This window comes from Atractosteus spatula, chromosome 8 (assembly GCF_055471065.1).
Source record: "Atractosteus spatula isolate fAtrSpa1 chromosome 8, fAtrSpa1.hap1, whole genome shotgun sequence".
Taxonomy (NCBI): Eukaryota; Metazoa; Chordata; class Actinopteri; order Semionotiformes; family Lepisosteidae; genus Atractosteus; species Atractosteus spatula.
The window spans coordinates 59,224,283-59,248,831 of record NC_142713.1 but is presented as its reverse complement, the minus strand read 5'-3'; the positions used below and the strand labels follow the sequence as shown (position 1 = coordinate 59,248,831).

Here is a 24,549-nt window from a genome sequence, read left to right as displayed (position 1 = left end):
ATTAGAGCTAAACCAGAGGATTATGTACAGGCTAAGAGGATTCTAAGAGGGTGGTCCATGTGGATTTAGAGAAGTAGTTTAAACCAGCTAGTGATGGACAGTTTGTTGCATTTGACAAAGCTCCACATATAAGATTCAAGACAACGGGCCCAATTTTCTTAACAGAGAACTGCAAAGCGATCTGGGCGTTCGACCCAAGCACAGACAAGTCTGAAACGTGGGCAGACCTTGGCTCGATTTCACAGTATTAGTGCCGTCTTCAAGAACAAAAGAAAGGGCTACGAAAGCAAAAAGACAAAACAAACACAACGAAACACCTGGAGAGTTTTGGGTACTAACTGTGGTGTTACAAACCCCTGCAACAGAGAGGAAGTACCTTAAAAATACAGGGCGTGTGGGACTGTAGCTTCTTAAAGGCACTGAGGAGTTCATGTTGAATGGTCACTGCACAGGAATGGTAACAAACGAGAGGAGGTCATCATGCCTGTTTGACAGCTAGTATACTAACTTGATCTGAGGAGCTCACCCAGGGGGAGTGTAGATCAGAGCCGTTGTGCTAAAATTGTGCGCTGCAACAGTAAGGCCACAATTAGAACACTGTGTACGATTTTGGTCGCCACTTTACAAAATGAATATTGCAGCTGTAAGTCATGCTATTCAAGAACATTAGACCTTGGAGAAAGTTGGTCTCTACTGCTTGTGCCGAGGAACACACTGTTCGCAGAGACAGCAGCCTGTCACTTCTTCGGTGCGAGAGAAAGGCTGCGAGGTGGAAGAGACTGTGAAGAATTCACAGCCGTGAAAAGCAAGCAGCAGTAATATAAGGGAACATGCAGCTATCAGGCAGCTCTCTGGAGCTCCTGGAAAGAGGACAGCCCCGTCTGGGGGCTCTTCGCAAATTAACCAACTTTCAGAAAGGCATCAGAGCGAATCAAGAGCTCACAAAACAACAGATGACATGAATCTCACTTAAGAGCTCGGAAATCGCACCCTGAAATTAACCAAAACAGTAACCCCGGCTCCTCCTCACACAAGGCAGCAAGCTGAGAGTTGCTTCGAAGATTTTTGAATGTGTTCTAACCATTGAGGTGCTCTGCAGTATCTTAATCTTAAGGAAATGACCTTGATTTTAATGAGCCATCAGACACACTGTAATTAGCTGTGGGCCCTTGACGGGTTTGAGAAGCAGCTGGATTGCAGCTTTTTTTTTTTGGTGCACGTCTCAGTTTTTATTTGCTGCGTCTCCTCTGTGTCACCGCAGGAGCAGGATATAGATGAGCGGAAAGCCAGAGCGGCCCAGAGACACAGAGCCGAGTGCTGGGACCTCCTGGTCTTGCAGAAGAACAGACCCCCTTCCACGACAATTACTGTGGAGCTGCAGCAGGGGATTCGCTTTTCAGGACAAGCTGAGCCGCTGCAGAGAGCTCAAGGCAGAATCGCATTAAAAGCTGCAATGACTGTAAACGTAAGAAAAAAAAGAACTTTCAAGGCAGGTCTTTGCACTACGTTCGCATCGTGCTTGCATCACGTCGTACACATCAACATACTGTATGGCCAAGGATTTTAATGACAGTATCACAGCTTCAATTCTGAGGCCTGTGCAGCGAACGTCTTGCTGAGCTCTTTCCTGGCTTTCCTTGAAAAGGAAACTCATCCCTTCGGGATATCCAGTGCCTGAGCCCGGAGGCCCACAGTACGTCACCGCTTCCCGCCTGTCACACCCCACTGCCCCATGGCGGTGCTCGCCGACGGCTCTCCATGAGGCTGTTCGCCCTTGTTCTAGCTGCCGTCACCTGCAGCCTTGCCTTCCTGACCCGACGGTAAACCGCTTGGATAAAACCACCTCCCAGGCGAATACGTGTAAGCGTAACACATTTGTCAATAAGCCACACGAAGACATACAAATGCGATCCCTGCTACAGTATCCTGCTCCCCACTGAGGAGTCACAGGACTCCTTGGCAATGCAGGCAGGCGAGCCAGCAGCCCCCAGACTCAGAGGGCAAGGCCCAGACCACAGGTATGCCTCTCTGCACAGTGGTGAAAGATTTCAGTCAGTTTAATACCATCAGTGCCTCACAGGCACATGTGGAAAGAGTTACTGGAATTTGCTTTGCTTCCTGAGCTACAGCAGAGCTGGGACCCGAAACCGCAGGCTCTCCTCTGCTCACTCGGCTGACGGGCCGGGCTGGATCGTGTGTCCGGGGCTGAGGTGCTAGAGGACCAGGGCTCGGCTGGCACCGCAGGGCTCTGCCGCAATCAGCTCCTTTGTTATTTAGATGATGGCTACCAAGGCTGCACTGGAACGCTGAATGAAAGTGAACTGGAAGAGGCTCACAAGAGAAAGTCCTGGGGCAAACACTACAGGACAGGAAGCACTTTTTTCCCCCGAGTGTACTCACTCAAATGAAAGACGAGATCAAACTACCGGGCCTTCATCGTTTCTGAATCTCCTGAATTCAACAGTCCTCCGTGTTTTGTCCCACTTGTCTCTGAAAAAAGCAGAAATCCATTTGCTACAGAGCCCAGACCCAGTCGTTACATGAATCTTTGCTAAATATTTCAAGGTATTCGCCATGAAGAGGCGGCGTATAAAACAGACCGACTTGATATCAGATACGCCTGCTGCGGCCCAGAAGAGCTCTTGTCTTTGCTCTATATCGGTCTCTACCCAGCAGGGTAAAAGTGAAACCTCCCTCATTCCAAAGCGCTTCAGCTCCTTGTTTCCTGTGGGACCCTAGGGAGTGGGGCACTAAAGAGAACCACTGCTAACGAGAACCACCCCACCCAGGCTGTGCAAAAACAATCCCAGAGAGCCTTGCGGTTTGATCCCCCCCTGCTTGGAGAACCTCATGCGCACATGAGGGCAAAGACCGCATCACCTCAGGCGCCTCGTGACTCATAAAGACCAGGACAGACGCCAAGGGAAGACGGGGAGAGACATCGTTTCACTCCCCGCTCACTGTCTCCAATCCCACTACAACTTAACACGCAACCAAAGCTCTCCGTGTACCACCAAAAACCAGCTACAGCAGCCCGCAGCTCAAAGACAAGGCCTTCCTCCTCTTCAACGGACAGCGCAAGGTAACCTTCTGTGCCACTAGTCCTCACTGGCGAAGAACCGAGCTTTAAAACTCTGGAGCAAAAGGCAAATTGTTTGAATACCTTCAGCGATCCAGTAATAACTCATCCTCACAAGGGATTTTCTCTAAAACAATATAAACAATATATAAAAAAATCCCCAGGGTCCAGTGCTTGTGACTGATGTCAGGGGTAGCGGCTCTGTGTCTGTATCACACTGGAGGCAGGGCACACACGGAACAGCCTAGGGACATTTTCCATGCTGAACTTGGCAAACATGCCAAGGTCGTCAATTATGTAATTGAACCAGCCCAATACATGACTGCAAGAGGAGTTTAATGGCCACAGCAGAGTGTACATTCTTAAAGTCAGCACGTGCTCTCTCTCTCCCAGCGCCAATGAAAATGCTCTAGAGGACCAGGCGGGGCTCCCCAGAGCAATGGCCCAGGCCCTTCTGCACCAGGAGCACGAGAAGTACACCAGGAGACAGTGAGCCGAGGAGCCCCGATTCACCACAGCTCAGTCAGTTTTCACCAGTGAATACTGTGGTGACACTCACGGCTCTCCGGGACGTATTTTAAAGCATTTAAGAATTAAAATCCAGGCGTCATTTTCTCATGCAACAGACCAGACCACATGGCAGAAAACAGATTTGACACACGTTTCGAACTGCACTGAACTACACGTTTTTGCCACTGTGGCATCTTCCCCAGTGTGATCAGAGGCACCGCGCTGTACCTTGCGTTTCTTAAGCTCCTGCTGCAGGAAGCCCAGTGAGGTCGGACAGAACAGGAAATTCTCCCCAGCTCAGGGGAGGCTGTCCTCAGTTGGGTGCTTCAGGCATAAAAACACATCACTGTTAAATAATGTGATATTAAGAAAAGCAAGCTTGTTCATGAAACGTGTAAAGAGATTAATGTTGTTGGACACTGGCTTATGAATAGTCAACTCATTTACAGCGCTTTCCAAGTTATACTCCCAGTCCTTGCTCTCCGAAACATCTTTCTTTATAAAGAACCTGTCTGTTAAACACGCCTGCTGATAAACAATGTTTTTTTTTTCCACTCCTCCCACAGGTATCCATTGTAAGCTGATGTCTGTTTTTTTGTTTAGCTGACTTATTTTTGTGTGAAAAATAACAGCCCAGGCTTCCTGTTTGATTGGGTTCGCTCTTCTGCCTCCACGGCAGCACTGCAGTCTTTAATAAAACCTTGAATTTACCCTCGGCGTTCAATCCCAGAATGTTAAAACAGCATCCAGAAAGAGAGTGACACACGAATAAATATTCCGCTTCTTGTAATGCGCACACCTCTGTCAGACAACGCTGCTTGCTGATGCGCTGTAATGAAGTTTTATGTCAAGCAAGACAAATTCATCTCTGCCTGTGTACCTTGTTGCCGGAATTTCCTTTGTCACACATCAGCGTAGTGCGATTTCCCGTTCATTGCGGTACTTGGCAATTTGCAAAAAATGGACAGACTGTCTCAGAAGTTTTGATGAAGGTTATTTTAACACAGCCAGTTAACAGATAATAAACTCCTGTCGCAAACATCAGATGTTGCCATCCAACCAGTTTATTACTATAGTAAGTAAATAGTACCAGTTTATATTTCAGTGGAACACACAAAACAGGTATTGAAATTTTTAAGACAATATTAGCATTTCATTTAAAAATATTTATAATTCGAACTGTTATATAAAGAACTAAATTGTAAAACAACAAAGGTGATCAACATGTTTTGGACGCCCTGAAGGCAAATCTTACTTAAACAGCACAGAACAAGGAGGAGTTTCTGTGAACTAATAACTTGTGTGAAAGCGCATTAATCTTCTGAAAAGAACAGGTAACAACAGACAACAAACCAGAATGCAGCGATGACGTCAGCATTGAAGTGACCGACAGGCAGTGACTTCAGACACCGATTTCAATTAGCAGCTCTATGGCAGTGAACTGAGAAGTGGTTACAGAAGTGCTGCTCTTACAGACTGGTAAAATGCCACATAGTGTGAAAGTATGGAATAAGGCTCACAGGGCTTTAAAAAAAGAATATTATGTGAACAGTTTAGTCCAAGCAGATTAGAGGATAATGAGCCCGAAACTACTGACAAGTAATCGGACAGAATTCATTTGATTTGGGGAGAGAATCAATTAGCAAATTAGGCAAATTATCCATGAGACACATGCAGTACAATTAAAATACTGAGAGAAAAAGAATACAGCCACAGAGAGGAAGAGAGCAGGCAACTTTTCAGAAGGTGCCTAATTAGAACTGAAGGAAAAACTGGACTTATTTTACACCAGAGACTTTGAGAAAACATATAGGAACAATGCCAAAGAGATGCCAGGCTTTTACTGCTGTGAATGCTGGATACAGAAAACATTAAGCATTAATGGTACATTTAGGTACAGCTGTGTTTCGGGTCTAAATTACTCTACTATGAAATGACGAAAAAAAAACACTTTCAAAACTGCTAAGCTCAACACATGACGCCTCTTGATGTCTTGGAATAAATCTGAACACTATTTTATAGACCCATCATGTTGCTTGAGAAACAAAGAAATGCAGAGATGCTGGTCATACACTATTTTTGTGCTTTGTTATTTATAATTCCAATTCTGAGAATTCGGAAATCTGTTCTGTGAAAAGTTCAGGCCAGATGATAATTAGCTCCCAGTGGAAGGCACGTTCTGGTGTGACGCTCTTCCACGTTAAGAAGGGCCCGGCGTGGGGATCCAAGCCTCACCAGACTCTACAGAGGAGTAGCAGCTCCTCGGAGGCAACGAAGCGAGACAAGTGCTCGAACCCCTGCCAGTCTCCATCACCGGCACAAGCCGTGAGCCCACAGGCCCAGGCGCCCTGTTCCTCCATGCAGGGGGTGAGGATGAATGCTTAGAGCCAGCCCTGCCGATTGCAGCAGGTGCGGGAAGGCTGAACCACACATGGTCATATGGCGCAGCCTGCAGCTATGTCAAATCTGTTTCTCGTGAGAGGCGGCTGCCAGGCCCAGTGGGGTCTGAGGGAGACGGGGGTGGAGTCCAGGAAGGCTGAGAGCCTGCACATTTTAACCCCCTCCGTCCACGGTGAGCCCCTCGCTGTGCTGGCGCGGGGAGCCCAGACCTGGGGACGTACCGCACCCCGGCCTGGCCCTGCCAAACAAGCACAACGCCCCTCCAGAAACCAGCCCCCACAATCTCTTCCTGTACTCCAGCTATAGCACATGTAGACAGCGACCACCGGACTCAGGGTCCTTGGGGGGCCTCATGGGAGCTGGGTCAAAGGCGGTGAGCTCCCTTCCTGCCGCTGGAGCCTTGAAGGGTGGAAATGCCCCTGCGAATGGAGTGCTGCACGTGTGCTCCTCTTCCAGCTGGCTATTCCAAAGGGTCTAGCTCAACGCCGGATCAAAGCGACACAAGAAGCGTCACCCGCAGACACTGCAGTGCCCAGCTGCCAGGGGGGGGCTAATCAACACCTGCTCCAGTGCGATTAAGATGTCATGCTTGGCAACTTAATGTTTTGTTTTTTTTAAAGTGTCTGCCAGTTTAAATTACCATGACGCAAGAGGAAGAGAAAAGGATTTCTCTAATCAGTTACCTTATTATCCCTTTATCTTCCTACATGAGCACTTGCTGCCTCTCAGGGAATTAACCCTCCATATACAGTAAATAAGCAGCAGAAAAACAGTTTCTCTCCAACTGCACTGTCGATCATACGAGCCGGTCGAGCCGCTCTCCTGACACACAGCACGCGCAGGGAGCAGGTTATCAGCAGCGCTGGCCCGCCAAGGCGCGCTGGCTTGGACACTTGCACATCTCACAGTCTCACCTCCAGCAAAGATGCACGCGCCAGCAAAGAGTCTGAAAAAAACGGCACAGGATCGTCCGACTTGTTCATTGATCAATTGTCTAGAAGAGCAAAACTGCATCACATCCTGTTGACTGAAGCCAGGCAAAACAAAGTTCTTTTCTAATGTAGTGAACCGCTCCGAAGGTGTCATGAGAAGCAAGTGGCCACCCCTCTGTACCCCTGCTCCTCTTGCATGCCCTTCATGAGCAGTGCAGACCACTGCTGCATGTCCCACACAGACTCCTCTTCCTCTGCGAGCTGAATCAAAGCCCCCTAGCTGTTATTTATCACATCGAACACAGTGCAGCCGCCTAGAGTAAAGCATTCTGACTGTACATACTGTAATGACCAATTACCATAAAAACTGAGTCCTTTTACTTATGAAGGAAAAGCAAAGAAGGTTCAGATGTTGGAGAGAGAGAGCGTCACTGTTTGTTTCCTTCTAATTGGGCGTGGGGTTCTGAGCGATGTTTCCATTTTTTATTTAAGGTCAGTTTATATTGTCGATTCTGCAGTTCTTGGAAGGAAAAAAAAATCTTGTTCTGCCATTAGTGCCTCAGTACTGTTTGTCTTGCAAAAAGGAAATGTGTTTCATCTACTAAATTCTGTCTAATTCTGTCCATAAAGCTGTTGAAACCTTTTTTTTCCCCCTTCAGAATGATAGTTGCCTTGGCAACCATGGCAAATCTTCCTTTTCTGAAACAGATGTCCCATTTAGTTGGAAATTAGAATGTGTAAAAACCCAGGAGACAAAATTCTTTTAAAGTTTTCTAAACCCCAACTACATATTGCAACCGCCACTTGTAATTTAACCCGTGAGAAGAGCCGGCTGGTGCCCGGGCCTTTCGGACCAGCGCTGCTCACACGTGTGCCAGGCGTGTGGCCGTGGAGAGGGACGAGCGTGCTCTCGCAGGGGAAAGGCCGTCTCGCGCAGAGTGGCGTCTGTAGGACGCAGCCGGAGGGCGCTGGGGGCGGACCTGCTCTGCTCTCGGGACCTCCCGGACACGTGTCCCCGACGCGTCTGCGTGCGCTCGGCTCGCTGCCCCGCTCCTCCGGCCCCCCGTACAGCCACGGGGATCAGACTCCGGAGGCCACCAGCAGCTGCGTCTGCCTGCGTGGCAGGCGAGCAGTCTTCAGCGTGCCGACGACAGCTTTGGATTTTGAGGTTTCCGTGCACTAGTAGGTTTAAGAAGAACAGTTCTTAAAAACTTCTCAGGAGCCTGTGCCTGCTGACGATACAGCAGAGTGGGCTCGGTATGACCATTAAAGGTGATCCCCAGGGCTGTGGCTGCCCCTCTGCGAGCCTGTGCTCAGAACAGGAGGACCTTGATGTTAAAAAGAAAGGAGATCCAGTCTCGGGCTCTGAGGCTCTTGAACAGCCACATGGGCAATGTGCTAACAAAGAACGGAGCAGCTCGGTTTTGGGAGGCTAATGAAAGAACATCCCTGCTTTCGTTTCTTAAAAATCTGTCCAGAGAATTCCTTCTGGATACAGCTTGTTCTTGTGTGCCGGAATTCTCCCCTGGGGTACGTTACATGAGGGGAAATGGATCCTTTTGTTTGCTCCTTAAAAGGATTTGGAGGGCTGACGGCTCTTTCCGTGCGAGAACGGAGACTTGCCCCAGAGGAGAATCTTACAGGTAATTTAGAGAACAGCCCAGAGGAATCGCCACGCGGAGTATCTTTAAGACTCGCCCACCTGCGAAGCCTATCAATACGGATGCTTTCAGATTTTATTCTGGGTAATTGGCCTCCCTTAAGATATGTCTGAAGAATGGAACATGTAAAAAGCAAGGAAATCCCACTCATTTTTTTTCCCTGCACGCATGATTTCACAGACAGGATGCTTTTAAAGTTGCAGCTTTTAATAATGAGGACTTCTCATTCTTCCACATGCTGCTCCACACTGCAAAACCCTCCCTGTCATCACTTCCACTGACAAATGGGACCGGCAGCTGTGCTGGGACCCGGGCACACTTCAGATGGGAGTGCGGCTCCTTCTCCTGCGCCGATGGCGGTCCCCGGAAAGATGAAGGTGGCACGCAACATCTTTTCTCAAACTCAACCGCCTTCTCCTGAGAGCCACTGTCAAGTTCTTCCGAGCCGTGTCGCATGAGCGGCTGACGTGACAGAAAGGTATCTTCAGTGGAAGAAAGAGAGAGTCGCTTCTGGAGAAGCCGAGACGCGTTCTCCAGGACAGCGGAGGGCGGGCTCTCTGGCTCAGCCGAGCAACTGTGAGGCCCGCTCAGGAACGGCAAGTCAAGAGAGAGGGCCCAAAGTTTTCAATCCACCCAGTCACCAGAGGAAGAAACAGGCGCGTTGCTGCTGCGGGGCCCGTCTTACGGACAGAACCCCTGGGAGCACCAGGGCAGCGCACTCCACCCCGGACCTGAGAGACGGGCGTGACTCTCCTCTGAGCTGCATGCTAAACAAACCCGGGATCAGGAATTCGTTCACCGAGAGCGAGAGGCTGCTTTCTGACGGAGTGCTGTAATTAGGCCACGATACAGGGGAAAAAAAACAACAAATCCTTAATAATTAAAAACGGAATTAAGAAGTCTTTTGCATCTTCCCTGCTAATGATTTCACACAGGGCTGTCGGTGAGGCTCTCTTTAATTTGAACATTTTAAAAGCGCCTTCTCCCCTTTCAGCTTTTTTAACACGTCTCCATTTTCACAGTAATAAGGGCAGCACAGATCATCCCGTGCACCACGATCGATATTTGCAAGTGATAGTTATTAGTCCTCAGAAATGAATATCCTGCTCTACGAGACGGAACGCTGAGCAGGTCTCTGGGCTGACGGCTGGTCTGAACCAGGAGCTGAGCTGTCTCTCACTCTAACCAGCACTGCCTGCTAAAGGCAGGAGCAGTTTTCCAGAATACAGAAGTTCTACACGAAAAGCAAATAACAGAAAATCACAACTGAAAGCACATATGTTTGAAGAAACTCTAACTCCAGCTGTGAGCATACCGCACAGCGCCCGGCACACACATTCGTCCCACAAAGTCATTCTGGAGGAGAATCTGCCAGCTTTGCACACCAGCGTGGTGCAGCTTTCACCCACTCCTGCTCACACACTTGCTCAGGCTCCGCCAGGTTGGTTGGGCATCGCCGGTGAACACCAATCTGCAAATCTTGCCACAGACTTTCTGTCACACAAGTCAGGACTCCTGCAAGGAAAGCCTCTAACCTATTTTCTCTTTGACATGGAAGTTTTCTTCTATTGCAGTCAATTGAACTGTAACCTTTTCAAAGTCACCATTAGTCTCACAGGGATATGCCTAACCTGTTTTCTCCTTGCCTGGGTACTCAGTTTGGAAGGACTGTCATACACCTTCCAGATCTTTATGACCAGCTGAGCACAAAGAAATACTATGCATCTTGACAATTTTTTTAACCCTTCTCTTGATCTGGGCTTTTCTACATATTTATCCCTGAACTGTTTCGAAAACCCTTATTCTTCATGGTTGAATCTTTCCTTGAAATTCACAACCTGACTGGAACAGTTGTATTTATTCTGAATCGTTGTTATTTCACACAGAAGAAGACCATTCAGTTAATTGTGTGATGACTTTCTGTCACGTGTATAGAACAGCCCCTGTCAAAAAGGAACAAAGCCGCAGAATGATAAGCACAGATCGTACTTAACACCCGATTCCAGGTACTTACAACCAAACCCCCTCTCTGCTTAGTCTCCTCATTTACAGCATTGCAAGAAATTGAATACACGAGCAGTAATAAGAAACATTCCCTTTCCTGTGCAGAGCTCTAAAGTTAAGCATCAGTTTAGATTTTGCTTGAGGAGACCGATCTCTGATACAGCTGCAGTTCAACAGAATAAGAGGCAGATAAATGAATTCATCAATTGAGTAACAACAGGGTTGCCATTAAGCCAAAGTGTTACCGACTATATTCCCGTGGACACAGATCGAGCAAGAAGTCGATTTCCAAACACAGTAAACACGGCCAGTGAACCTTAGAAACAACATGTCATAATGCTCAATGCACATATATATTCACCGCTACAAAGTACTAACATTTCAGACCTGCTCACAAACCTCTGTGAGCACTTTTCTTCCTTTACAGTTTTCTGTCGTTCTCCTCCTATAATTTGCAGGTTCTAAAACATTGTGTACTTTGAGGCTTTGAAAAGGACAACTATTGTTAATTCCTGCCTCCCACATGAGAATTATCCTCCTCTTTTCTTGTTCCAGGCTTTTCTTTTTATTATTCAAATGTGGCAAAGCTCTGATCCACGAATGACAAATTACTTGTAAAGTTGCATTACCATCAACCGCTGAAACCACCTCCCCTGCGCTGTCCTCTGAGCTGCTCTGGCTCAGAATAACAACAGCGACAAAGCTGGGATGCCCGAGACCGGGGCTTGCAGAGAGTTTTATTTGAGGTGGTCGGGAGGTGAAGGGGTCGACTGGGCTCCAGCAGTTGGCAATTAGACCTCAGAAGGTGTGACGACACAGAGCCACAGATAACAAAAGCGTCTCTGGATTGAGAGATCATCTGAGTTTCGCTCTCTGCAAGAGCCGATTCAGCCGAGACGTACATCAAAATGAATGCCCCCAAGCAGTATGGGCTGCAGTCCATAAATCCTGCTCGTTTGCAAAAACAAATCACCATGGAGACCAAATTTTAGTAGCACTGTCCCACTGTTCCTGTTAGAGATTAGAGGCCTGTCACCAGCTATCTTTCTCCAGTTTGGTGCTGGAGCGAAGAGTGAGCACTGAAGACAGACAGAAAGATTCACACCCCCTGCCTCCTGGGGTTCACAATTTGCAACTCAGTTCAGCTGACTGAATATGTACAAACACTCATGAAACATTAAGGGTGTGTTTCAAACTCCGCAAAATCCTACAGAAGTATTGGGACATCGAAGCCTTTTCACTTTGACTTACTGAAATGGATAATAATAATTTCTCATGGAAAATAAGACTGATTGATGTACAATTCCTAAGTATTTTGTCATTACATCAATACAGTTCCTCATTTTGGGTCAATTAAATTCCCTCAAAGAGATAGTGGTCAACCTCTTTATATTTGAAAGGCCTTAGGTTAATTGTCTGAGAGGTGTTTCTGGTTGATGGGTAATTAGTGGCTCGTGAAAGACATCCTATCAATCCATCTCACTTTGATGACTGGGGAGTACACACTCAAAACTTTAAAACAAAAACCAGTGGGCAGATCCGAAGACAGCCTGGCATGCCCAGGACATGACACTGCCTCTACTGGGCTCCAGAATCCACTCAGGAGGTGAACCAAGAGAGTTTGGGAACCAAGTTTCATGGCTGATAAGACTAAGATAAACGTCTACCAAAGTGATGTCCTGACCCTGCAGGGCCATCTGCTGAACTGGCTCGCTCGTCTTAAATGCGACTACTGGCAGCAGCAGAATGAACACTGGGTTTGCGTAAACAGGCTGTCTGCAGATGCAGAAGCACTGCTTGCATGCTTATTGGTCATCTTGCAACACAACATCGACTAGAACATACGGCCAGTGCAACCAAGGTGATTATCAGGAGAAAAAATGTGGCCAGGTTGCTTTTCAGGTTTAAATCCTACTGAACAACATTTCACATGCTGAAGAGAGGGGGAGAGCTCAGAGCAGACAGCCACTAGGGGAGGGGGACAGCTCAGACCGGACAGTCACTAGGGGACGAGAAATTCTGTGCAGGTTTTGTGCATCTGGGCTACTTCCTGAATTCCAGTTTTCACTTCCTGGAGGAGCGAATGTTGTGCTGGAGCTACACGCGGAGCAGATAACGAACAGCGATGGCAGCGAAGAGGAAAATCGCCCATTAGTAGATAGGTACAGCATCTATCAGTACAGCAAGTGGAAAAGTCTTCCTCGTTTCCCGCTGGACTGCCCCAGCCTCCGGAGAGCAGAGAGGAAGCCGCCGTCGCCCGCGCTCACTTACCACGGCGAGCCGTACACTCGGAAGCCCCTCACGCTGACCTCCGAGTCCTGCAGGTAGATGCAGTTCGTCAGGAGAGACTGGACGTTCTCGTAGTTCTCGGGCTTCAGCTTGGACGCGGAGGGGAAATAGTAAAAGTCCTGCTTGATCAAGTCCGCCATGAACTCCTGGTCGAAGGTCAGCTCGTGGTTTCCTGCGATGACGATCTTGTACTCGTAGGGCAGGGTACCTGGAACGACATCACACACCTCAGCTGAAGAGCAGGCCACCTGGTACGGAGCGGCTTTTTAGCTTCAGTCACGACGAGCTCGTTGAGGTGCTATTTAAAAAGGACACGGTCTGACTTTTTGTCCAGTATTTCATCTGGTTTCCAGGCTCCTCCCACAGTCCAGAGACGTGATGAGCGGTCAACTGGCACCTGGGAAAACCCATCCAGGTCCCATCCAGGGTGTACCCTGCCTTTGCACCCGTTGGGAAAGGCTACGGCTCCCCGGCTCCCCCACTACCCTGAATTGGAAGGAGCAGTGATAAAATGGATGGTTTCTTTTTATTTTGGAGTGGGTATTTTGCACTTAACAATATTTCCTACCAAATAATGTATGTATACTGTATATAACAAAAGGACTGTGGGCCCTGTACAGGGACTAAGGAGGGAGAACTCCGAGGGAGAGTTCATGCGGAGGACTGGATGACCGCAGATTCAGAACCAGGACAGGGAAAAGAGACACAGACGACAGCAAGTGGTGGGGCTTGGAGGGACTCCTTCACTGTGCACATCCAGCCCCTGCAACCACTTGCACAGACTGAAAAAGGACAATCACCCCTTCAAGAGCTTTTTGTAACGTAGTAGAGATTTTATGTTGGAGTGTGGACACTCCTTGTGACACGTATGTATTGCGCGATAAAGTTTATTTAGATAAAAAATTATAACAGTTTACTGTCCGTAATCTGCTCGATACTGTCTTAAGAGAACTGCACCACACAACTGTCTCATAGAACAGATTACTGGACTTAAACGTAACCGCTCCGCGGCGGTGACGCCATAAAAACAGGTGAGGAGAAGCTGAAGACTTTGAGGAGGCTGAAAGACATTTTCAACTGCAGATTCTTGGCAGGAGCTGCCTTGGCAATCGTTCCCAGCAAGCTCCCCGGGAAGCAGCAAGAAGCAGGGTTCTGTGATCTGCAGCCCGGCTTCGATGTCCCTGAAGATCACTGGGTAGCTTCTAGACTCTCCCGGGCACCAGAAAAATCCTGCCTCTCCTGCAGTCTGAACCAATTTGGTGCCCTAAAAAGACTAAAAAAGACACTGAAGCAATCCCAGGCACGTCAGTCATCAGTATTTAGGATATAAATGATTCATGTAAACCGAGAGGCATTGAAAGATGTAGCAAATGACTGATAGAATTTGTCGCGTTTTTAATGTCTCTCACTACATTACAGACACCAGTGTGCGAGTGAACCACAAACTTCTCCAGCACAGCGTTCATATCTCTTATATGAACACTGGGGACATAAAACGCTACACCAGAGGCCTCAGACCAGGCCTGTAGGCTAAAGACACAAAACCTGTACACCGAGGACACCTGGGATGGAAAACCATCCTGGACTTCAGCCTACTGACCGCAAGGGGAGAGGATGAAGGCCACTAGCTGTTGCGAGGGCTCAGGAAGCACAAGTGCTGCCGGCGGCTTTGTTTCCAGGTCCGCCTCCCTCCCTCCCCGGTGCGGTCTGTCTTTTAGCGTTTGAAGCCTGGCAGCGGGAAGCAGGATTGTGCGGGAACGGCGGAGCTGCTGAACCGAGGGTGGCAGCCGGCAGCCGCGCCCTGCGCCGGAGACCCGTTCTGTTCGACTGCACTCGCCACGGCACCATCGCCAAGCCAGGAGAGGCCCGCTCCCGGATCGACGGGCCGTGCCCGTCGCGCGCGTCGCCCGCCCCGGTGAAGTAATGCTGCTCTGGAGCAGCTCTTCATGAGATTACCAAGAGAAGGAAGCGAACATCTCACACGTTTCCGCACTTTCAAAGGACAAAAGATTCAACAGCAATCAACTGAATTCCAAACATCTAGGGGAAATTAGGGAAATGTAAGCATAAGAAATACCACTTTTCTTAAAACTGTTTATTTTCTTAAAGGCTGTTCTGTTGTTATTAGTCGGTGTGTCTTTGTGGCTTTGTCTTTCATTTCAAAAGCAGCTTTGTACAACAAATAGCACTTCAAATCTCAGCCTGAATCATCCCAGAACCCCTCAGCCTTCCTTTCGGCTCAGAAGAAAGTAATGGAATCAAACACGAAAACGACAAAAAACTGGAGCCGGAGTATTGACCAAACATACCATGGCTGCCAATCAGGGATTGAAAAGGATGTGAAAATGAGTTTGTCGAAATCTGAAATCAGAAATCAGAAATCTGACTGTGTTCCTTTCTGTTAGTTTCGGAAGTGTATGGCTGGTTTTACAGATCAGTGGTCTAACACGTGCCAGGATTTAAATACGGTTAATTATTTTACATCTCAGACAGCGCCGGGATGTTTTTACAGAACAGCACGAAGACAATTCAACCAAGCACGACACCAGACTTTTCCCCAAAACTTAGCACCCCCACAAACCTCCCTTTAGATCACTACAACAGCAAAGCCGTTAAATTCATTTTAAAATGATTCCTTTTTTTTCTCCCATTTCCTAACTGCTTCTGCTAGTTCAGGGGTGTGAATGAGCCACAGCCTATCCCAGCAATCAATGGGCGCAAGGCAGGGTACAGGCTGCATGGGCTGCCAGTCCATCACAGGGCACAGACACACACTCACACCAGGGCCAATTTTCTCAGAATCCAATTAACCTACCAGCCCGTGTTTGGATTGTGGGAGGAAACCTACAGGAACACAGGGAGAACATGCGAACTCCACAGAGACAGCAACATCCGTAACTGAACCCAGGGCCCCCACGCTGCAAGGCAGCAATGCAGACTACTGCTCCACCAAGCCATCCTTGTTATTTTCATCTCGATTTCAGTTTTCTCACTTTGGTATTATTTTGATTTTGTGTAAGTTATTATTTAATAATACTCCTCACAGTCCCCACTCCACTCCCCAGACTCGGCAGTGCAGTGGCTTTGTGGCTCAGGATCTGCGCCTGTGGCTGGAAGGTTGCCGGTTCGCATCCCGCGGCCGGCAGAGGAATCCTACTCTGTTGGGCCCCTGAGCAAGGCCCTTAACCCCAGCTGCTCCAGGGGTGCTGTATAAACGGCTGACCCTGCGCTCTGACCCCAAGCTTCTCTCTCCCTGTCTGTGTGTCTCATGGAGAGCAAGCTGGGGTCTGCGAAAAGACAAATTCCTAATGCAAGAAATTGTGTATGGCTAAAAAAGCGATCTTCTTCATATCTATCTCGGGTGCTCACAATCTTTTCTCTCGGGGCTGAACGCCTTGTAAACCTGCTCGGCCGAGCACACGGCACGTTGATCAGGAGGAGGCGGGCCGCCTTCTTGTTCAATGCCACGATAATTCGATTTATCCGAATGCAGCCATGAGACACGCTGAGTCACACTAGTAGAACAGAGACGCCTTTTGCTTTTGCTCCCTGGCGAATGTGCTTCGTTTTGTCTCGTGAGAACTTGGGGAAAATCCACACTGAGGAAGAAGCAGGAAAAAGATTTAGGGGCAGCCAGAGTCCACAAAAGCATCTAAAAGGATTCAACAAAACCCTGTGAAACAAGACAGCGGGCGAGCACTCAGACCCCTTTCCCAGGCGCCGAGAAGAGTCGGCTCGACTCTGTCATTGCCGGCTCGCACAAAAGCCATGGTTACCATCAGCGCTCTTTCACAAGAGCTCCAGAAGACTCCCACATGCCTCTCTGCCTAACTAGCCATAATAGTGAGCAAGACGACAAGACGGAGAAGCCCTGGATCAGCTCAGCCATGTAGGTGGTCTCGGCGGAGAGCATCACAGTTTACAGTAAAGAAACGCTTTTCCTGATCCGTCCCGTCACTCAGCACCTGCCTGAAAGCCTCGTCAGCTTTCCTTCTCAAATACACATCTGCTAGTTACTGTCTCCCTGTAAAGAATCTGTCAGGCCATCATGTGAGGCAGCTCATTCCGCGCCCAGAACACACGGCTTTTAAGAGCCAAACGCTCAGTCGACAATTACTGAGGGAATTTGCAAAGCCTGCAAAGTATTACCAGCACATTTGCTTTTAGGCTTTAAAAAAAAACTGAAATGAGATTCTTGTACATTTTCCAGATTCACATCTGAGCTTCTACTAGCTTCTTGCTCGACTGTGAGACAACGTCAAAGTCATTTTTCTCTTCCAGCACACTTGACAAAGAGGGGCCTATTGTTCCACACCTGCGCTGTGAACACCCCCCCCCCCCCCCACACACACACACACACACACACACACACACACACACACTCACTGTGTCGCAGCATATTTCACCATCGCCGAAAGACTAAAAGTACCGAACGAGACTCGAGCAGAGTATGTGCTGTCAGAGTGAAAACTTCATGGGAATGTTTCAGTATTTGGTATTCAGTATTTCTCTGAGCTGGAGGTACGGCCATATTTTTGAGGCCTCACATTAACACTCGCTATCCACTGACAGGCGGGGCACACCACTGCTCACAATCAGAACCTCACAGTGACGCCCCCAGAGCTCCAGTGCTTGTCACGAAAACACCTGCCCTATTACAGGTCTATTTTAAACACCGGCAAGGACAAACGCTAGCAGTCACAAACTGGAAAGGGAGTCTGAAATGGCAGTCTCTTTTCTTCATTAGCACTGACAGACAGCAGAGCTGCTTTGCTTTACATTCTCCTCCAATCACATTTAAATTCAAAGTCTGCGCCAAAAAGAAGAAATCTAGGTGTGTCAATAGTCACAGATGACAAGTTTGCCCCTATTTTAAAGACGCATGTTATTGTTTTTAAGTTGTCTTAAACCCATTTAACCCATCTGCGCTCACCTGTGCAGCCCTCACCCTAGCCAGTGCCAGTTTTAAATTCACTTCCTCAGAGTTTCCGCCTGTGCCATGTAGCCTGTCTAACCCATCTGGAAGTTAAAAGCTAACTGATCCAAAGGTGACATCCAACCATTTCTTGAAAAACATCTAGGGCTCAACACCATGGCTTGATAGCTTGTTCCACACTCCTACAACACTTTGTGCAATGATGTGCCTCCTGTTTGCCTCCTGCTTTTTCTCCCCCTTCTGTCCTCTGGCCCACGCGCCACGGCTCGTCCCGAAGACATTGCACTGGGACGTTTCATCCCGTCAGGCCCTGCCGTGACCCCAGTGCGGCACAGGTCACCGGTCATCGCCGTCTGCCCTCTCCCCCGCGTGGAGCTGGAGGGGGTCACAGGTCACGAGAGCAAAATAACACGGCCAGCAGAGTGAGTGCAGCCACAGTCACATCTCCTCTGCACACATTAGTTCTGCCCTCAACAAGACAGGTGCAGAACTGCCTTTTTTCTACCTAACAAACTTTGCAAACTACTCATCATCAAAGAGGAATTCAACTGAAGGACACTGGCAAACAAGAAGATCCTTAATATGTTACAAACTCCTATTCTTTTTTTTTACTATTCGTACTTAAGCACCTCTCTTGTTTGTAATAATTTGAAACTGCTCTAAAAGGTTCCTGGTCGTAACTGTACGGATTGTGATTTGGGATACCGATCAGTCTTGCTTTGTTTTTGCCTATACAACAAGTAGTAATACTCAAAATTAAAAGAGACCAAGAAAGACACAAAGTAACAGCACAAGCTGAATATTCAAAGCAGAATTAAAACTCTAATAGCACAGATTAAAATGACAAAAACATAATACTCAATAAGACTGAATGAAACTAGACCATAATTAAATAAAAAGGATTATGATTTGAGTCCAATTAAGAGAGGACAAACCCGCAATGTTCATCACTGAAAACAAGCCTGCTGGAGTTTGAAAGATGAAAGTTTACAGTCTGGCAGACCAGCAAACACTTTCCACATCTGCACCTACCCACCACACCAACAACAGTGTCACGCGCCGAACGTGAAGGACCTTTTTATAAACCTCTCTAGCCCTGACGCTTGCCTCGATTTCACTGCGGCGCGGTGGCTCTGTGGCTCAGGATCTGTGCCTGTGGCTGGAAGGTTGCCGGTTCAAATCCGGCAGCCAACAGAGAAATCCTGCTCCGTTAGGCCCCTGAGCAAGGCCCTTAACCCCACTGCTCCAGGGGCGTTGTATAAACGGCTGACCCTGTGCTCTGACCCCCAGCGTCTCCCCCTGTCTGTGTGTCTCATGGAGAGCAAGCTGGGGCGTGTGAAAAAATACGAATTCCTAATGCAAGAAACTGTATAGGGCTGATAAAGCAACATTACATTATTAAACGTGTGTGAGGGGTAAAGCTTCAATATTTAACAAAGAAATAAAGGAAAACAAAATCACAAGCAAAAAAGCGCTGACGGCTCTCACAGCACTGACACTCCTATTTTCAGCAAACGGAAAACCCCCCAGTGTTAGTTTTTTTTCAATGGGCTCATGAAACTTCTCATAACTGCCATTCATGCTTTCAGTCTTTTATATTGTGGCTGGGCGACATCACAAACCACAGCCTTTACAGAGCTGTGGACGGTAATACAGTACTGTGTTAAGGACTGACAAAATGCAGCGTTTCCAGTGGGAAGAGAGGTGTGCGAATGAGCGGAGAGGAGAGGGGGCCTGGCTCGGCACACAGCACCCGGGGCACACTGAATGCTGAACAAAGGGCGATTCTGGTGCAATAAACAGATTTCAAAGAATCACACGAGATCCAAAAAGACCAAGGGGGACTGTAGCTTTAAGTCACCATTAAGAGCCAGGGAACGTGTTAATGAACTGTGGATAACAGCTATCTGCAAGCAGCAATACATCCTGAGGCTCACAGACACCCGGCACTGCTGCTTGGCACACTACTCTCGCAGAGCACATATGCTGGTAAGAAAGAAGCCTTTGCTGATATACAGTATGTGCCCCTAAATCCGAAATTCCAAATTGTTTTAAAAAAATCACTGTAGCATTGACGAAACAAATTAGATTTTTTTTTTTGTTGTTCTGCAAGGAATCGCATTTGCCATGAGTAGGCCAGCCATGAGACAGGGCTCTGTGCATGTCACTGCTGTGGACACGCTGCCAGCGAGCCACAGCCCTGCCTGTAGGGGGCGCCCCTGCGCACGGGCACACTCCAGCTGGTGCCTGGGGTTCGCGGCCAGCAAGCCACAGCCCTGCCTGTAGGGGGCGCCTCTCCGCACGGGCACACTCCAGCTGGTGCCTGGGGTTCGCTGCCAGCGAGCCACAGCCCTGCCTGTAGGGGGCGCCCCTGCGCACGGGCACACTCCAGCTGGTGCCTGGGGTTCGCTGCCAGCGAGCCACAGCCCTGCCTGTAGGGGGCGCCCCTGCGCACGGGCACACTCCAGCTGGTGCCTGGGGTTCGCTGCCAGCGAGCCACAGCCCTGCCTGTAGGGGGCGCCCCTGCGCACGGGCACACTCCAGCTGGTGCCCAGGGTTCACTGCCACATTCTGTGCTGCTGCCTGCGCTGGTCTGAGTGACACTTGCAATGATGCCTTGAGAAACATAAACAAAAAAAAGGCACTTCTAGCTCTACAACAACCTGTGTGGGGAAGACGTCTCCTTCCAAAAACAGCTCAATAAATCTGAAAAAAAAAACATGACAATATCGCTGTACTTTATAAAATCGCCCGAGATTGCCACCAAGTTCCTGAATAAATCACAATATCTCCTGAAAAAGAAAGGGTTTCCTTCCAAGGGGAAGCACAAAGAGCCCAGGCCCATACGGAACTGAGCTTATAAATATTTATAGGCTCTCACACGCCGGAAAAAAAGAGCACTATGAAAATACGAACACCTCATAAAAGAGTGTCAAAAAGCCTTCAGATACATCTGAAATTATCCTGCCTTCTCTGCATACAGCATACCGTTGACAATGATAAAAAATAGATACTTTCCGTTTCTAATAATAAGCCTGCAGTGCTGAGAGCTTTCCTCCCGCACAGGCAGAGCACAGTCTCCCTGAGCTGGCGCCCCCGAAACTCTAACGACTGCAACTTCGCCTCAGCTCCCTGTGCCCCCCCGGGCTACAGACAGGCCCGCCGAGCCGAGCCGGGCCGGGCCGAGCCAGAGCGAGACAGCCCCCTTACCGAGCCAGTCGTTGAACTTCTTGACTTCGCTGGGCAGGCCGAGCTCCGTGAAGTCGCCGGCGTGGATGAACACGTCTCCGTAGGGCATCTGGATAGCGTCGGTGCGGGAGTGGGTGTCCGAGACGCACACGAAGCGGGTGTAGCCGGGAGGTTTGGGTGCGTCGTGCGGCAGCGGGTCAACCCTGCGGGGGGGGGGCGACAGACATGGCTTTAGGTCAGCACTCTGACCCGCTTCCGGGTACGGACACGCACAGCTGGGACACCTCCTACCGCAGGGACAGGGCGCAGCAACGTGCCAGCAGACGCACTGCTACTCTTCCATGCACACGGTGCCTTTGAAACACGTGCTTTCTTGGGAAGGAAAGTGAAAGACTTTTTAAGAACGCAGTGTTTTAACTGAAGAATCCGTCTGCGAGTGAATCGATCAGCGTGACAAGCGAGGGCAAAGACATTGTCGCTAGATGCTAGAGACGCATCCAAAGAGTGCACCTCGTACAGGCAGGCCTTGCACCGAACACAGCTCTGGCGCGCGTGTCCGAGCTCCTGGGCCGCAGGGCCGAAGTCAAGGCCAGGCCCCCCCGAGTTCTCTGAAAGGCGCAGCCTCTTTAGGTCTGGAGTCTTTAGCTCCTTCTCCAGAAGTGTTCCAATAACACGAGCTGGATCCAGAGATTGAATCTGCTGAGTGCAGGACTCACACGAGCACACCAATATCTCTGATTGATGGGAGACCCCGTAAGAAATGGAAACTAAGGGGTAGTGCATCTAAAAACGAAAAACAGAAGGCCCTTCTGTACACAAAGGGTTGTGGGAGTGTGGAGCAAGCCATGGCCAGCTATGTACCCTGGCTTCTTTCAAAAACCAGCTGTTTAATAGCCTCAGATCAATTAACTACTAGAAACCTAACAAGCCAGAGGGGACAGATGGATGTTTGCAACCTTTCTTACGTTTGAAAAAGATTTTGGCATAGACAGCTTTATTCTTTACTTCACAGATTCTTCTTCAAGATACTGTAAGTACTTCCCATCTCATGCTAGTTGTGTACAATCTCAGTATTTGAATTAGTACTTCACATTAGTTTAGAATGCTTTTCATGTACCAGATGCCTCTCCTATCCTGAATGGTGTTTAAACCAGAGGACAGAAGTGAACATTAAGAACACAACTGGAAAGAACTGGATTGGACAGCCCTAGTCTAAGTCCTTTTGTAACTTTTTAGCTGCTTCTACAGTGTTCTTCACACTTCTGTTTTTGTGTCTCTGGGAATTTCTCAACTGTGAAAACTATTCCAGAAATTGTTGATGGAAATCAGAAAAACTAGTGGACCTAAAATAAGACCCTGTGGTACACCACGAATGACCTCAGCCAAGTTAGAGTCCTGTCACTGCAGAGACTGAGTGAAAAATACTTCCAGAGTATTTTTTTCGCTATTCTGCATTTGGGAGATATTCTGTAACTCGTAAAATAAATTTTCTCCCAATTATACCAGATGTCCTTAAACATCTATTCAGGCAGAAGCAGAATTCCAGATGTGCAATCAGGATCCTGATCATGACTATATGCTTCAAACACTTAAATATAGCTGACAGCAGTTAAGAGTAATATCCGCTTGACTTTTAGGATTCTCTCCTAATTTGCTATGAGGTAGTTAAACCTACAGAAACAAGAGCTTGGGATTCTTGGCATTCAGAGCTTTAGAAGGCAGCGATATCGCAGTACACAGCACGAAACAGTGGAACGTGTCTCAGGTGCTTCAGGGTCCCTTGATACACCACGCTTCTAGCTCAGCCAATATTCTCAGAAACATGAGACATGCTGATGCTGCTTATTTTAGACCATTTAACTCGTTCTCAGCCTTCCTTGTGTATGCAAGACAAACCTGTCCATAAGCTGATCTGCTGACTGACTCATGCTCAACAGTGCCTCACAGGAGGGGCAGTGCGGATAGGAAAGAAAGCAAGCCTGCGGTTACCCAGGACATCTGAGGAGTTGCCATTGCACTGAGAACCTGGGCTGCCCAACCTCGGCACTTTGCAGACACAACCAGTGAACTCCGAGAACCGCTGTGTTGTTGAGGCCCATTTTGATCTGCTTTCTGATCAGCACACTGTTTTCTCACTCATCCACACTGGATGAGAAATGTGTGCAGGACATTCTTATTAGAAGTGTCAGCTCTGAAGTTCCTTAATAACTGTCAGAGAAAGTAAGAGATAGGTGACACTTGATATGTCTGAAGAATAAAATGAACAATTATACAAAGTCTCACCCTCATTGTCACCTTATATAACATCCTGTGCAAACACCGCATGCCGTAGGATGAAACATTTATTAATTTGAAACCCATCATGTGGATTTATTTTTGCAAGTGGATAAAACTGTCAAAAAACATGATTACAAAGCAACACAGGTGGGCACAGCTACACTTCGGTAGTAAAAGACAATTAGTGTCACTGGAACTGAACTGAAAAGTTACTGGAAGAACTCAATTTGAACATCAGCTACTCCTGCTGTCGTCTCTGGACTTGACCTGCTGTGCAGCCCTGTCTCATGCAACCATCCTGTCTAGTGTTAACGCAAGGTTTACTGAATAGTATGTGAGAAAATCACTGAAAGAGTTTGGGTTATTTTAACAACAGACAATAACCCAGCAGCTATATGACACATTTTTTTCAGTGACAATCCTGTTAACCAGCTAAGTCTTTTCTAAAGGATTTCTATGTCTTTGGCACACTAGGAGGATAATCTCTGATCAATCGCCGTACCTGGGTTCACTGGCACGGCCTCCTAGTCTAACTGAAATGGCTTTCTTATCTGTAACAGATGAAGAAGAAGCAGGCTGCATGACAATTGATAAAATATCACCTTTAATTTAATTTAATTTAAACTTTAAGAAGCACTAATACAAAGAATAATCATGCCTACTGTATGTACCTTTACATTTGATGAAGCCTCCATTTTTATTTATCAATGCAAATTCACACCAAAGTTTTAGAAATGTATGAATTATGCATGATAAATCACTACCTGCAGTTTTTTAAAAAAGGGTTGTAAGGTTCTGAAACATTATGCATGAAATGAAAGAATGGGTTTAAAATACTTTGTTTTGACATTTCACTTTTCACTTCAAAAACCTAAAACCCAGTGTGTGACACATTAGTTCATGACATTATTACAAGCTAGTTAGGACTGTCTTGTCTTACTTGACAAAAATAGTGTCGGTAATATCTAAAGCACTTTCCTTTGAAAAAACAACAGATTTTCTGTAAATATAATTTACAGTCCAAGGCTACTACAATGAACAAAACTAGAATAACCCCAGAGCATGTCTGTAGGTCTATAGTGGGTGAGAACACAGGAGAACTTGTTCTTCAATCAACCTTGATATTTAGTCCTTGAGGAGAAAGTAAGTAGGCTTGGATGTGAAGGACAGTCAGTTCCATCTTTTCAAAAGTTGTTCTTTAACAGAGGTTCAGGAGGAGATCAAACTGTAATCTCACACTTCCGCTCTCCTACGTATAAATACTCCCTGGCT

At 47.7% G+C, this 24,549-nt stretch overlaps 1 protein-coding gene across 2 annotated transcripts in view; it reads right to left on the bottom strand.

Moving 5' to 3' along the window:
- mpped1 (metallophosphoesterase domain containing 1) overlaps window positions 1-24,549 on the bottom strand; it is a 52,547-nt gene that overhangs the window by 19,554 nt on the left and 8,444 nt on the right. For both annotated transcript variants that reach the window (XM_088923155.1, XM_088923156.1), the window contains exons 3-4: window positions 21,022-21,203; window positions 12,858-13,083 (exon numbers count right to left, since the gene is read on the bottom strand). In XM_088923155.1, the coding sequence (XP_088779281.1) occupies window positions 12,858-13,083; window positions 21,022-21,203 (408 nt within the window). The remainder of the gene's footprint in view (window positions 1-12,857; window positions 13,084-21,021; window positions 21,204-24,549) is intronic.